This window comes from Pan paniscus, chromosome 4 (genome assembly GCF_029289425.2).
Source record: "Pan paniscus chromosome 4, NHGRI_mPanPan1-v2.0_pri, whole genome shotgun sequence".
In the NCBI taxonomy this organism is placed as follows: Eukaryota; Metazoa; Chordata; class Mammalia; order Primates; family Hominidae; genus Pan; species Pan paniscus.
In genome coordinates, this window is record NC_073253.2 from 135,083,536 (window position 1) to 135,097,294 (window position 13,759).

General features: G+C 48.2%; 1 protein-coding gene across 3 annotated transcripts in view; it reads left to right on the plus strand.

Moving 5' to 3' along the window:
- The window catches only part of PSD2 (pleckstrin and Sec7 domain containing 2), a 48,703-nt gene that overhangs the window by 25,510 nt on the left and 9,434 nt on the right, over nucleotides 1-13,759 (plus strand). For 2 of the 3 annotated variants that reach the window (XM_034960617.3, XM_063604252.1), the window contains 3 exons: nucleotides 629-741; nucleotides 1,479-1,539; nucleotides 12,411-12,501. In XM_034960617.3, the coding sequence (XP_034816508.1) occupies nucleotides 629-741; nucleotides 1,479-1,539; nucleotides 12,411-12,501 (265 nt within the window). The remainder of the gene's footprint in view (nucleotides 1-628; nucleotides 742-1,478; nucleotides 1,540-12,410; nucleotides 12,502-13,759) is intronic. The other variant, XM_034960616.3, reaches the window with a different exon arrangement.

A 13,759-nucleotide genomic window follows, 5' to 3' on the forward strand; every position in this document is an offset into this window, starting at 1 on the left:
CCTATGTGTGTATTTAGAAAGACAACTTGGTGTCAGCAGGGAGGAGGATTGGGTGCAGGGGTGGCCCCGTTGTCCTGGGCACATGATGAAGGTGGTGGCAGCAGAGGAGGATTAAGGTTGAGGTTGAAGAACAAACCATCAGGATTTGGTGGCAACTCAAACTTGGGGTGGGGGAGGAGTTGGGGGGCCAGAGTTGGGCCTGGGGCTCAGCTGGTGGCACATGAAAGAGAGGGGATGACTGAGGAGGAGCATTCTGAAGGGCAGGCATGGACAGGGTCCGGCTGTAGGGGAAGGAGCAAGGAGTGGGCATCCACCCTGAAGAAGAGCAGGTGCTGAGGTGCTCTTCTGTCTTTGTTCTTCACCATCTGTCCTCTGCCTAATTTCAGAAGGTCCCTGGAGGGCAATGAGGACTGAAACTCTAAAGCTTACCAGGTCCCCTGGCCTCAGCACTCCAGAGTGGCCATCCTGGGGGCCAGGGCCTCCTGGGCGTGGAGAGAGCATCCAGACCCAGAGAGTGGGGCACTGGAGCCCTGGCCCCCTAGAGTGGGTGTGTGCTGTGTGTGTGGGGGGTGGTCTTACCCTGGGTGAGGACTCAGACTGCCCTCAGCAGCTTTGAATTGCCTTCCAGAACATTCTTGAAGGCCTTCCCGCTGATGGGGGAGACACAAGAGCGTGAGCGGGTCCTCACACACTTCTCCCGCCGGTACTGCCAGTGCAACCCTGATGACAGCACTTCGGAAGGTATGGCCCCTTGCCCACTCTGCCTGACCCTCCCCACCCACTCAGCCAGGCCCTGGTCCCCTCCCATCCTGGTCCACCTGGCACTTCGGTCCTGTTGCCAGGCCCAGATGGTTTGTCCTCTCTGGCATGCAGTAGGTGCTCAATGAATGCTAATTGAATAAGCTATGGCACACGGTCTGCCTGCTGAGCAAGGCGCAGTCTTGCCTGTTCTCCTCCCCACTGCCTGGAAGTCCCTCCAGCCTCGGGATTCAGCTCTGGGGCTCTCCCTTCTCTGGGGTCCCTGTCATGGTGCTGGTTGTTGGTGTGGTGGCTGTCCCGGTGTGGTGGGGGTCTAGGTCGGGGTCCTCTTAGGGACAGGACTTGCCCAATAGATGGGCCTAAGTCCCAGGAACTAGGGGACAAGGCCCATTATTGGGAGAGACACAAGTCAATGCAGGGGCAGGGCTGGGAGCTCAGAGCTATTTCTGGGTCTGAGGTTCAAGGTGAGTTTGGCCACAGGAGGCAGGAGTCCGGGCCAGAGTGGGTCCAGGGTGGTCAGGCTCCTGGGGCAGGCAAGTGACTTGGGTCCTGCAGTTGGGACAGACCTGGAGCGTCACACAGGCCCTGGCCCCTGAGGTGAGTTTGGCAGGCAGCCGGCCTCCCTCTGTGTCCAAGGTCTCCTGACGGGTTCCGTCAGGAGACAGGGAGTGGGAAGAGGTTGGATCCTCGCACTGAGAGTGCCACCATCTCTGACTCAGATGGGATCCACACGCTCACCTGTGCCCTGATGCTGCTCAACACGGACCTGCACGGCCACGTGAGTTGGGGAGGTGACGGGGGGTGTCACATGTCCTCTCAGGGACCCACCTTGTGTTGATCCCGGCCCCTTCCTGAGATCTCTTACTCAGTGGCCGGGCTTCTTTTTGAAGCGCTGGGGGTTGGGCAGCTTGGCTTCTAGATTTGGCCCCGCCCTAGTTTCATCCACCTGTGATCCACCTGAGTCCCCACCCCCAAGTATGCCAGTGAGAGCAGCTGGGCCACGGGAGTTTAAGATGAGCCACAAATGTGTGCCTCTCGTCCATGCTAAGAGATCATGTGCCCTTTGTGCCCCTGTCCCGCAAGTCTGAATGCAGCTGCATTGAAATACCGTGCTCGGGGCAGCCCCTCCCAAATCCCCGGCCCCTACCAGGCCAAGCAGTGAAGTGACTGGTGTGGGACACCCAGGCTGTGAGGCTGTGTCTGGTCCAGGCCCCAGGCTGTCTCAGCACTTCTCATGGCTCAATAACTCCTTCTTCTTTCCTCTATCTGCTCCGGGACCCCTCTCTGGGCTCTCTTGCCCTCGCAGGTGGTAAGTGTAGCTAGTGGTGTGCATGCCCTGTGTGCCGAGGCCCCCATCACCATGTTGCCCTTCTGTGTCCCCCATCACCATCTGGCTCCACCCAATCTCTGCCCCATCATTGCTCACCCATGGTGGTTGGAGCCCCCTGCTAGGTAGGGAATATCTCAGTGACTCATGGGGACAACAGGCCAGCAAGTTAACCAGGAAATCCAGGGGATATGGGGGTGAAAGAAAGAGCTGGGATAGACCAAACTTCAGATTCTACTCTTGCCTCCACGTGGTAGCTGTGTGATCCTGGGCAAGCACTGGCCCTCTCTGGGCCTCAGGTTCCACATCTGTGAGGTGGGAATAATGATCTCCCTGCGGTGTCATGGGCAGGACTGAGAGAGGTAATATACATGGCACCAAGGGGCAGGGTCTGGCACCTAGTAAGGATTTCATTATGAAGAATATTGTTACGTAAAAAGAACAATAGTATTCCTCATTACTGTGAAAATCGAACCAAGGGCAAGCTGGAAGACCCAGCCTGCAGGCCCCTGTAGGGCAAGATTGTGAAGGCCCAGTCTGCTGGCAGCCTGGGCTCATGGGTGCACTGGGGCACCTGGCCTGGGGAGGGCTAGAGCCTCAGTGCCTGCGTCAGGAAGAGCAAATATGCGACAGCTTTTGCCAAGTCCACCTGGGTATGCAACCTGAGTGTGGAACAAGAGAGAAGACGCATTCCATATGAATGTCACTCACCGCCAAAGCCCATGAGCCTGCTGCTGTTCCCCTAGACTGTGCCCTCTGTTTATTGACAGACAGCAGGTGTTGCTGGCCTGCTTTGAAAGGAGCACTCAACAGGCCCCTCACTCCCTGTCCCCACCCCTGGCTGGGCCTCCCTATGGCTAAGAACTGCTAAGGAGGGCGGCAGCCACTGTGTAGTGAACCCTGGGCCAAGAGCACCCCGCAGCTTGGTGGGCCTTAGCTGGCATGGTCTCACATTGATGCCACAGCTGAAGAGAAATGTCAGCACTTCATAGATTAGAAGTGGGTTGGGATGAGTGTTCATGTTTGCAGCAGACAGACACTGAGGCTTTCGTCTCTCTCTTGTTTTTTGTTTTTTTTTTTTTTTTTTTTTTTTGAGACGGAGTCTCACTCTGTCGCCTAGGCTGGAGTGCAGTGGCGAGATCTCGGTTCACCACAAGCCTTGCCTCCCAGGTTCATGCCATTCTCCTGCCTCAGCCTCCCGAGTAGCTGGGACTACAGGCACCTGCCACCACGCCCGGCTAATTTTTTGTATTTTTAGTAGAGATGTCTCTCTCTTTACGTGGTACTGCTCAGAGATTAGGAGCGCAGGCTCTGAGGCTGTGCTCTCTGTTGCTCCACACGAAGGATGTGTGGCCTGAGACAAGTTATTTACTTCACTGTGCCTCAGTTTCCCCATGATAAAGTGCCAGTGTGTAAAGAATGTGAAGTAAAGCTCGTACCCAAGGCCTGGCAGTTGCAGTTACTGGGAGCTCTTCAGAGCACCTGATGCTTTGCACTTTTCCCCTTGCCTCCTCCCCTCCCCCATCACTCATCAAGCAGGGACTGAGGCCTGGTGGGTTGTGGGGATCTCGGGAACAGGGGCCCTGCTAGTGCCCACAAAAAGAGCTCTGGTCAGAGCGGGAGGCAGTAAGGGGCTATCGGGCTATAGGCATGCTCCTGAGATGGGTGCAGTCTGGTTGAGGAACTGGGGAGGATTTGTGTAGAAGAGGTGCTGGGACCCTTGAGGTTGGAGGCTCAACAACAACCCTGCTTTTGTGTTCCATGAACAAGACAAGAAAGGGAGCCCCACCAGTTACAAGAGGTGGACAACACAGAAGTGAACAAGCGATTACAAGTTGTGCAGCTCCATGAAGGGCACACACAGGAAGGTGTGATGGGTCCGGTCTAAGGGTCAGGGAAAGCCTGCAAGGCTTGGGCAGAGACCTGGATCAGCGGGAGCCGGCCATGGAAAGATCTAGGACCACGCATTTCAGGCAATGGGGCCAGCAGGGCTGGTTTTCACCTTGTGGCTGTTGGGAATAGCGCTGCTGTGAACATTCGTGCACAAGTTTTCGTTTGAACACCTGTTTTCAGTTATTTGGGGTTCCTACCTTGGAGTGGACTTGCTGGTTCATATATCTGGTTGTTCTGTGTTTAATTTTTTGAGGAGCTGCAGAACTGTTTCCATAGTGGTGTTTGTTTACATCCAGGTGGGAGATGATGGTAGCGTGGGTAGAAGGGACTGACAAGGGAGACCTTTCAGGACTGAGTCTAACAGGACTTGCTGATGGGGTTGGTCAGTGAAAGAGAGGAGCAAGGGTGGCTTTGGCATGTGGCTAGCTGGGGGTGCCATTTCCTGAGAGGGGGAAGAAACTTCTGTGTGGGGGTGGTGGTGAGTGGGAGAGGGGGACTTGAGTCCCGATTTTGACCTGTGTTTCTGATGCCTCTAGACATCAGTGCGGGGAGGCCAAGGAGGCAGTAACATGGATTAGTCTGGGCCCGGCGCAGACACTTGGGCTGAAGACAGAGATGGGGTGGGGTGGAATTCAAAGCTATGGGACTGGCTGATTGCCATGTCCCTGCAGAGAGAACACACTGATGGCCAAGTCCTGGGGCTCAGCGTTATGTAGAGGCCAGGCAGAGGAGTAGGAGAGACTGCAACGCATCCAGGGATGTTGGAGGAAACTCATGAGTGTGTGGCATCTCTGAAGCCCAGACAAGACAGCATTTCGAGGAGAAGGGAGTGAGTGGCCAACTGTATAAAAGGCTGCCATGAGGTCAAGTAAAGTGATGGCGCAAGAGTGACCACTGGGGTTGGAGTGGTCATGGGTGGGATGGTCAAGGTCATTGGAGACCTTTATAAGAGCACCTTAGGTGGAGTGGAGAGGACAGATGCCAGGTTGAAGTGGGTGAGATGAGCTCAAGAGGCGAGGGTGTGGTGGCCATAGACAGCTCTTAAGATGTTTGGCCTTGCCTGGGGGCCTGACAGGAGCCAGCGGTCAAGTCTGATGTTAAAACAGCCCAACCTTGTGCATGTGCCACCAGGATCAACCCAACAGACAAGATGCTGCCACTGCAGGAGAGAGAAGGGACAGTAGAAGCTTCCCTTGAGATGAGAAGCAGAGCACAGGTGGGAAGTGGCCTTTAGTGTGAGTGGGGAATGTTGACCCATCTCCCATGTTCATAAGGAAGTGAGGCAGAAAGTGGAGGTGCTGCAGTGGGCTTGGTAGCTCTGGCAATGAGAAGATGAGGGGCTTCTGATGGCTTCTACTTCTACCACGAAGATGAGATGAGGTCCTGAGCTGAGAGTGAAGATGGGAAGGGGACTGACCAGTCAGGATGGGTTTAGTTAAGGTCACAAAAAACGTAACACCCACTAGCTTTAAAAATGACAGCTACTTACTGTTTGAAAAGTGTAGAGTCAGGCAGGTTCCAGGGTGGATTTGAATCAGCCTTACCTCCAGTTAAGAGGTGATCTAATTTCTTGTCATTTTCTTCTGACAGTGATGTCAGCCTCATCCCAAGCCTGGCTTCCCCTACATGGGCCCGATAGATGCAGCAATTCCAGGCCTCACAGCCACACTTCACTGCTTGCTGGAGAGAGCTGGTACCCGAAGTGTCTTCTTAGGAGCTGGAGTCAGGAAGGCTTCTACCACAGAAGCTCCCAGAAAGTGGCTTTCAAATACCGTTGGCCCCAGACGGGTCATATGCCATTTTCTGAACTGGTCTCTTTGGCCCAGAGAATACCATGGGACAGTTGGAAAAAGCCTGGGTTACCCGAATCAATCTCTGTGGCAAGAGGAATGAGGTGATCCAGGGCCTAGCCCTGGGCTAGAGGTGGGGTCATTCTTCCCCACCCACACCTCATTGCTGATACATAATGGGAAAAGGGTTTTGGAGAGAGAGAGCCACAGTGTCTACTACAGGGACTTTGAGGCTTAAGGGAAAGGAAAAGCCATGCCATGTTCATGGAGGATGAGAGCAAACACAGGAACTGTGGCAGTCAGGAGTCTCCATGCCCATGTGGCTGTGGTTATAGACATAAAATCGGACCAATTAACACAGCTGTGTGTCCTGCAAGTGTATTTGGTTGGACTTGGATACAGGTACAGTATAGGAAATCAGTTGGGTTTAGTCAGTGCTGGGCTTTTTCTAGGCACATATGACAGAAGCACAAAGGGGCAAGAGAGATGTCTGCAGGGAAGTGGTTACTGATGGGGCCTGGGATCTAAACTGGATAAAAAAGAAAGAGAGGACCTTTGAATCTTGTATTAGTCCATTTTCACACGCTATAAAGAACTTCCCTGAGACTGGGTAATTTGTAAAGGAAAGAGGCTTCATTGACTCACAGTTCCACATGGCTGGGGAGGCCTCAGGAAACTTACAATCATGGCGGAAGGGGAAGCAGGCATCTTCTTCACGAGGTGGCAGGAGAGAGAAGAATGTAGGAGGAACTTCCAAACACTTATAAAACCATCAGATCTCCTGAGAACTCATTCACTATCATGAGAACAGCGTGGGGGAACCACCCCCATGATCCAATCACCTTCCTCCCTTGACATATGGGGATTACAATTCGAGATGAGATTTGGGTGGGGACACAGGGCGAAACTGTATCAGATCTCAACAGAGGATCAAAGGGTTGTTGGAGTGAGGGTTCTAAAGAATGGGGGAGGTGGAAGAGCAGGAGATGGGGGTCAGGAGTTGTATTTGAAATGGAGGTTTTGGAGATGATGCCAATGCTGGTGATGATGGGTGATGACGGGTCAGCAAATGAGCCTGGGATGCACTGAGTGGGGGATGTCAGGGAATGGTGATTCGCAAGCTCCAGCCATGAGAAAATGGCAGTGTGGGTTAGAATTGGAGACGGAGACCAGGAGAGAAATTCCAGAGGTATTTTTGTTGCACAGCCTATGGCACTGGTCAATGGACTGAAGGCTGGGGTAAGGGAGGGAGAACCACCAGGGTTGAGGCAAACAGAGAAGGAGGGGTGGGTGGGAGAAGTCATTCCAGGAGAGCTCAAGCTGAAACAAAGATTAATTGTTTTTCAGGAACAGCTTAATTTCTCTCCAACCTTGTGTTGCCTGAAGGGTGGCAACAGCGGGAGTTTCTGGCGAAGCTCATTGGGGCTGGACGGTGGAGGGCTGGAGGGACAGGCCAGGGGTTTGGATGCTATCCTGAGGTCTGCAGAGGTCTGCCCATTCTCAGATGGTGACAGAGCCTCACACAATAACCTTAAGGGAATACCAAGTATAATTAAGGTTTAGCCTAGATTTGCAAATAGTGGCAAGGGTTTTTCTGCCATAGGACCTTTGATCAGCCCCTCCCCTCCTCCCGAAGGATGACGTCTGCTTGGCCCGCCTCATCCTGCTTCTGAAATGACCCTTAAAGACAGGCTAGCATTGTTCTGATCTCAGGGCTGTGCATGGAAATCAGACTTGTGGGAAAAGGCCTGGCTCCTGTGGGGCAAAGGCAGTGACACAGTTTTACTATGTGGATGATGGCCTGGGCATCACCCTGTACCCGTCTAGCCTCTACTCTGGGCAAGGAGATGAGTTTGAGGAGATGGTCACCCTGGCCCTAACGTGCCAGGGTCCAGGCCTTGGGATGGGGCAGTGGTTGGACCCGCTGTGACTTTCCTCTGCTCGGAGACAGAGGCTGTGGGAAGAAGTCCAAGGGCTCAGGAAAGACTGGGAGGCCCTGTAGATCCAAATGGGTTGGGAGGGAGGGTAGGAACTGGGAATTCAGAGGCCCCAAATCGTGGACCTCCCTTGGGCTTTGGGATGATCTGGGTGCATGTCTTTTTGCCTGGTTGTCATTATAAGTATTATATTTTAAAGCAGATAACTTACCCAGTATAATTTCACTTCTTTGCATGAGTCTTGCTTTTTCGCCCTGAGAAAGATCAATTCTAGTGAATGTTTCATGTAGACTTGAAAAGAATATATTCTGTGTGTTGGTTACAATGTTCTATATGTGCCAGTAAGGTGCCTATATGTGTTGTAAAAATCATGTATATTCTTAGTGATTTATTTTCTTGTTATGAAACTTACCATTTTAACTATTTTAAAGCTTACAATTTAGTGGCACTAAGTACATTCACAATGGTGTGCAATCGTTGCCACTGTCTAGTTTCTGAACATCTTCATCACAACAAAAGGAAACCCCACACCCATCAGCAGTCATACCCCATTTCCTCCTCCACCTGGCCCCTGGCTAATGCTATTTTGCTTTCTGTCTCTGTGAATTTGTCTACCGTAGATATTTCATGTGAGTGGGATCACACAATATGTGGCCTGTTGTGACTGGCGTCTTTCATTTAGCATGTTTTCAAGGTTCATTCATGTTGTCGCATGTATTAGTAGTTCATTTTTTATGGCTGAATAATATTCCATTGTATGGATATGCCACATTTTATTTATCTGTTCATCTCTTGATGGATATTTGGGTCGTTTCCATCTTTTGGTGATTGTGAATAGCGCTGCTATGAACATTCGTGTACAAGTTTTTGTCTGAATATCTGTTTTCATATTTTGGGGGTATATACCTAGGATTGACTTGCTGGGTCATAGGATAATTCTACATTTAACTTTTTGAGGAAGTGCCCAACTGTTTTCCATAGTGGCTGAACCATTTTACATTTCCACCACCAACATGCAAGGGTGTTCTAATTTCTTTACATCCTCACCAACCCTTTTCTTTTTTTTGAAAAAAAAAAAAAAAAAAGATAGCCATCCTAGTGTAGTGTGATCTGGTATGTGTGATCTGTAATGTGAAGTGGTATCTCATTGTGGTTTGGATTTGTGTTTCTCTAATGATTAGTGATGTTGAGCATTTTTTTCATGTACTTTTTGGCCATTTGTATATTTTCTTTGGAGAAATGTCTATTCAGGTCCTTCATTCATTTTAAAATTAGGTTGTTTGTCTTTTGTTGTTGTATTCTTAGAGTTCCTTATATATCCTTGATACTAGACCCTTAGTAGATACTTGATTTACAAATTTTTTTTCTCACTCTGTGGGTTGTTTTTCATCTCTTGATAGTGTTCTTTTTTTTTTTTTTTTTTTTTTTCCTTTTGAGAGAGCGTCTCTCTGTTGCCCAGGCTGGAGTGTAGTGGTGTGATCCTGGCTCACTGCAGCCTCAACCGCCTGGGCTCAAGCAATCCTCTCACCTCAGCCTCCTGAGTAGCTGGAACCACAAGCATGTGCCACCATGCCCAGCTAATTTTCTTCCTTCCTTCCCTCTCTTTCTTTCTTTCTTTCTTTCTTTCTTTCTTTCTTTCTTTCTTTCTTTCTTTTCTTTCCTTCTTTCTTTCTTTCTTTCTCTTTCTTTCTTTTCTTTTTTTTTTTTTTAGAGACAACGTCTCCCTATGTTGCCCAGACTGGCTTCAAACTCCTGTGCTCAAGTGATCCTCCCACCTTGGCTTCCCAAAGTGCTGGATTACAGGTGTGAGCCACCACACCTGGACTTGCTTTTTTTTTTATTATTATTATTGATTCAATCTCTTTACTTGTTATAGGTCTATTCAGATTTTCTATTTCTTCTTGAGCCAGTTTTAGTAGCTTGTGTATTTCTAAGAATTTGTCCATTTCATCTGGGTTATCTAATTTTTTGGCATAGAGTTCTTGCCAACTTTTTGTCTGCTTGTTCTTCCTGTTACTAAGAGAGCAGTGTTAAAATCTCCAGCCAAGATTGTGAATATGTCTTCTTTTGGTTTTGTCAATTTTTGTCTTGTATGTTTTGAAGCTATGTTACTAGATGTATACAGATTTAGGATGATTATGTCTTCTGGCAGATTGACCCTTTTATCACTATGAACATGTCCGTCTTTATGTCTAGTAATGCTTCTTGCCTTCGAATCTATTTTGTCAGACGTCAGTGTAGCTATACTGGAGTTCTTTTGTTAGTGTTTATGTGGTATATCTTTTTCTGACTTTTTCTTTCAAAGATTTCTGTTCTTTTATATTTAAGGCATATATCTTGTATCATATACTTAAAAATAAAATTTGGTAATAATGTTAATTTGGACATTTAATGAATTATGATATATTTGAGTTTAAGTATATCAAGTGACTGTTTTCTCTTTGACTCCTCTGTTCTGTTTCTTTTTTCTTCTTCTTTTGCCTACTTTTGGATTAAGTATGTTTTAGAATTCAATTTCCCTGCTCTGTTAGCTTGTTAGTTGTGCATTCTTTCGGAATTCCTTCTATGGTTGGCAATTTGCATTCTTGACTTATAAAGTACTTGTACCACTTCCTGGGCAATGAAATACCTTGAAACACTTTAGTTCCATTTACTGCTCTCTTAACTTACATACTCCTGTTATCATGCTTTTAACTATTATATCTCTCTATATTTTATTCCCTGGGAAACTTTATTGTTGCTCTACATAGTCGATTTCCATTTAGAGTTACCAATTCTTTTTGTTATTTCATTCATTTCTGCTTCTCCACATTTCCATCTGGGATACTTTTTCTTCTTTTAGTATTTTCTTTCTTAATTTCAACTTTTATGTTGAAGTGTGACTGGGGTGTTTCCCAGGACCCTTGTCCTTGGTAGACCCTGAACTCCAATCTCTTTTCTCCAATCCTAAGAGGCCACTTAGCTGCTCAGCCCCTGGCCACTGCTGGGAAGGAGCAGGTGCTTCGGGGAGGAATGCTGCTCTTTCTGGGGTCACCTCTCCACACTCCCCTGCAGGATCCTCACCCTTGAAGCCTTCACTGCTTTTGTAAAGCCTCCAATGCTGCTGGGAAGGTTCACCCACAGGAAGATAGTCTGATATTGCTCAGATTAGAAATCTTGCCGTGTTATTTTTTTGATTTTGTGCTCCTGACCGATGGCTGGGGAATGTTCAGTTTGTGTGGAACTCAAAGACAGTCTTACCAACATTGCCCTCATAATCCTGTATTGCAAATGTACACACACAGCTATATACTTATATATGTACACACACATATATATGTAAATCTACACAGAAAAATACAAAACACACTTGTATCAAGGCATACATAGGATCTTTTCTCCTGAACTAGTTGGAAAAGGCATAGAAAGTTCTTGCTTGTCAGCTACTTATAAAGCCTTGCATCATTGTTTTCTGAATGATTTCTGTGGTGTGTGAATGTCCCACATGATGCTAATAGAGTGTCTTTGCTAAAATAGTGCCAATGTCAGTAAACTTGGGAAATGACATGGAATCCTCTCCTTGGAGACACCAGCACAAATCAGCATGGTAAAGACTCTGAAACATGTAAATAAAGTTGTTCTATTATGAAATCTTTTTTTGAGAGAATACCTATTTCCATCTCCTGGAATACCAGAGTTCTGTAGGTAAACCTTGGAAAACACTGCTTTAGAGCAAACCCCAATCCACAAAATCCTTCAGTGATAAGTATCTGGTATTCAAGAGTCTTCATCCTCACAAAGATGAAGTGCTGTTCAATGTTTTCTCAAATGTGGGGACTCCAAGGAGAGTCTGGAAGTATGAATATTAGGTGTTGGGTTTGCAGGGTTTGAGCCCCTCTGCTACTCATTGGTTAAAACAAGCAGGCAGAACTTGGGGATTTAGTCATTTCCAGCTCTTTGCCTGTTTCTACCTCTGAGTGTGAAACCATCGGCTTGGGTTCTCTTTGTCCCAGCTCAGCTCAGCTCAGCATGGGGCACTTGTGTGTCCGTGGCAATTGATTTTTGACTCCCATAAACTTTCCGTCACTTCACCTATGTCTTGGAAGGCTTGCTGCCCCTCTGTGCAGGTGAGAGGGTGAGACAGTTGTGGCAGAATATGCAGAGCTTCTGCTCAGAAGCCAAGAGGCCTGGGTTCAAGTCCTGGTGTTGAGTGACCTTGGGAGAGTTAACCGTGGAGTAGCGGTGAGAGCACGGGATTTGGTTTCAGACACACTTGGCCTTTTCACTTCCTTGCCTTGTGATCATGGGCATGTCACTTCACCTTCCTGTATCTCAGTTTCCTTACCTGTCAAATGGGGATAATAAAAACAGGCACCTCACCTCCTCCTTGGGGTGAGAAAGAAATAAGATAATGCATGTCAAGCACAAGACCTGGAACATAGTAGGCACCTGGCAAATGTCAGCTTTTATAACTCTTCATCCAGCCCAACTCCTTCACCTGGGCTGCAGAAGAAGCCCAACCTCTCGAGATGCTTGAGAATCAAGTACAGTTCTGACTGTGAGAAAGAGTTTTGTAAACTCTTGGAGACAAAAGAAAATTCACGCAATTTAATTTTCATTATTGCCCTTAATGCTGCCTCATCCCTCCGGCTGGGCAGGGCAGGGTGTGTGGGGAACACACCAGCCTCCTTCCCTACTCTTAGGCAGAACCATTTCTCCATTACAGAACATTGGCAAAAAGATGTCCTGTCAGCAATTCATTGCCAACTTGGACCAGCTGAATGATGGCCAAGACTTTGCCAAAGACCTGCTGAAGGTACTGTCTGCTGAGTGTCCCCATCCCACTAGCTGTGCCCTGCATGGATAGAGAGGAGAGAGGTCTGTGCCTCGTGAAATCCTGGCATTCCAGGCCGTTAACACAGGGTGCATGGCCATGATGACAAAGTTAGAAACCACTGAGCTCAACATTTGGCTGTTCTGTGTTCCCTGAGTTAGGCAGAGGGTAAGGCTTTGTGAGATTTGTTTTTAGTACTCCATTACCACCATTACTGTCACAGTAATAATCAACACTGCTATGAACTGTCACAGCTGCCACCCACCACAACTGCCACCACCACCTTCACCACAAACATCATTATCGTCACCACAAGGAAAAGCCCCCTCATTCCTTCAACATTACCAGGAATTAAGAGAATCCAGTTTTCTTTTGAGGCTGAAGTGAAGGGTGGAACTCTAGCCTTTCTAGTCTGGTCATTTCTCCACTGAGGAAAAGGAGCAGGTTTTTGGTGGCTCGGTGATGGGCTCATTTTTATTATTTTTATATTTTTGAGACAAGGTCTCATTCTGTCACCCACCCTGGAGTGCAGTGATGCAATCATGGCTCACTGCAGCCTGGAACTTTTGGCCTCAAAGGATCCTCCCGCCTCAGCCTCCCAAGTAGCTGGGACTATAGGTGCATGCCACTGTGCCTGGCGATTTTTATTTTTATGCTTTTTTTTTTTTATAGAGCTGGGGATCTCACTATGTTGCCCAGGCTGGTCACAAACTCCTGGGCTCAAGCAATCCTCACACCTCAGCCTCCCAAAATGCTGAAATTACAGGCGTAAGCCACCACACCCAGCCAGCTTCATTTTTAAATGGTGGGTTTGAAGAATCTGATGATACTACAGGCGTAGTTGAATAATGAGTTCGGAGGTCTCCATCCAAACCCCAATGTTCCATAGAACATTGTCTCCATCACTCTTCTTACTATATTATATTCTTCACCATTGAGAAGCATTTGTTAAGAACATATTTGTGAGATCAAACAATCCCAGTCCCACTATCCACCTATCCATTTCTCTCCAACTACCCATTCACCTATCTAACCACTTCTGCACCCATCCACTCATCCTCCCATGCATCCACCCAGCCACTCAATCATTCACCTACCCATATACCCACCCATTCACCCATCACCCATATATATATATATATATCTCCCCAAACCCTCCCTTCCCACTCCTCGCATAGCAACCACTCACCCATTCACCCGTCACCCACACAGACACCCTGTACTCCTCAAACACTCCCTC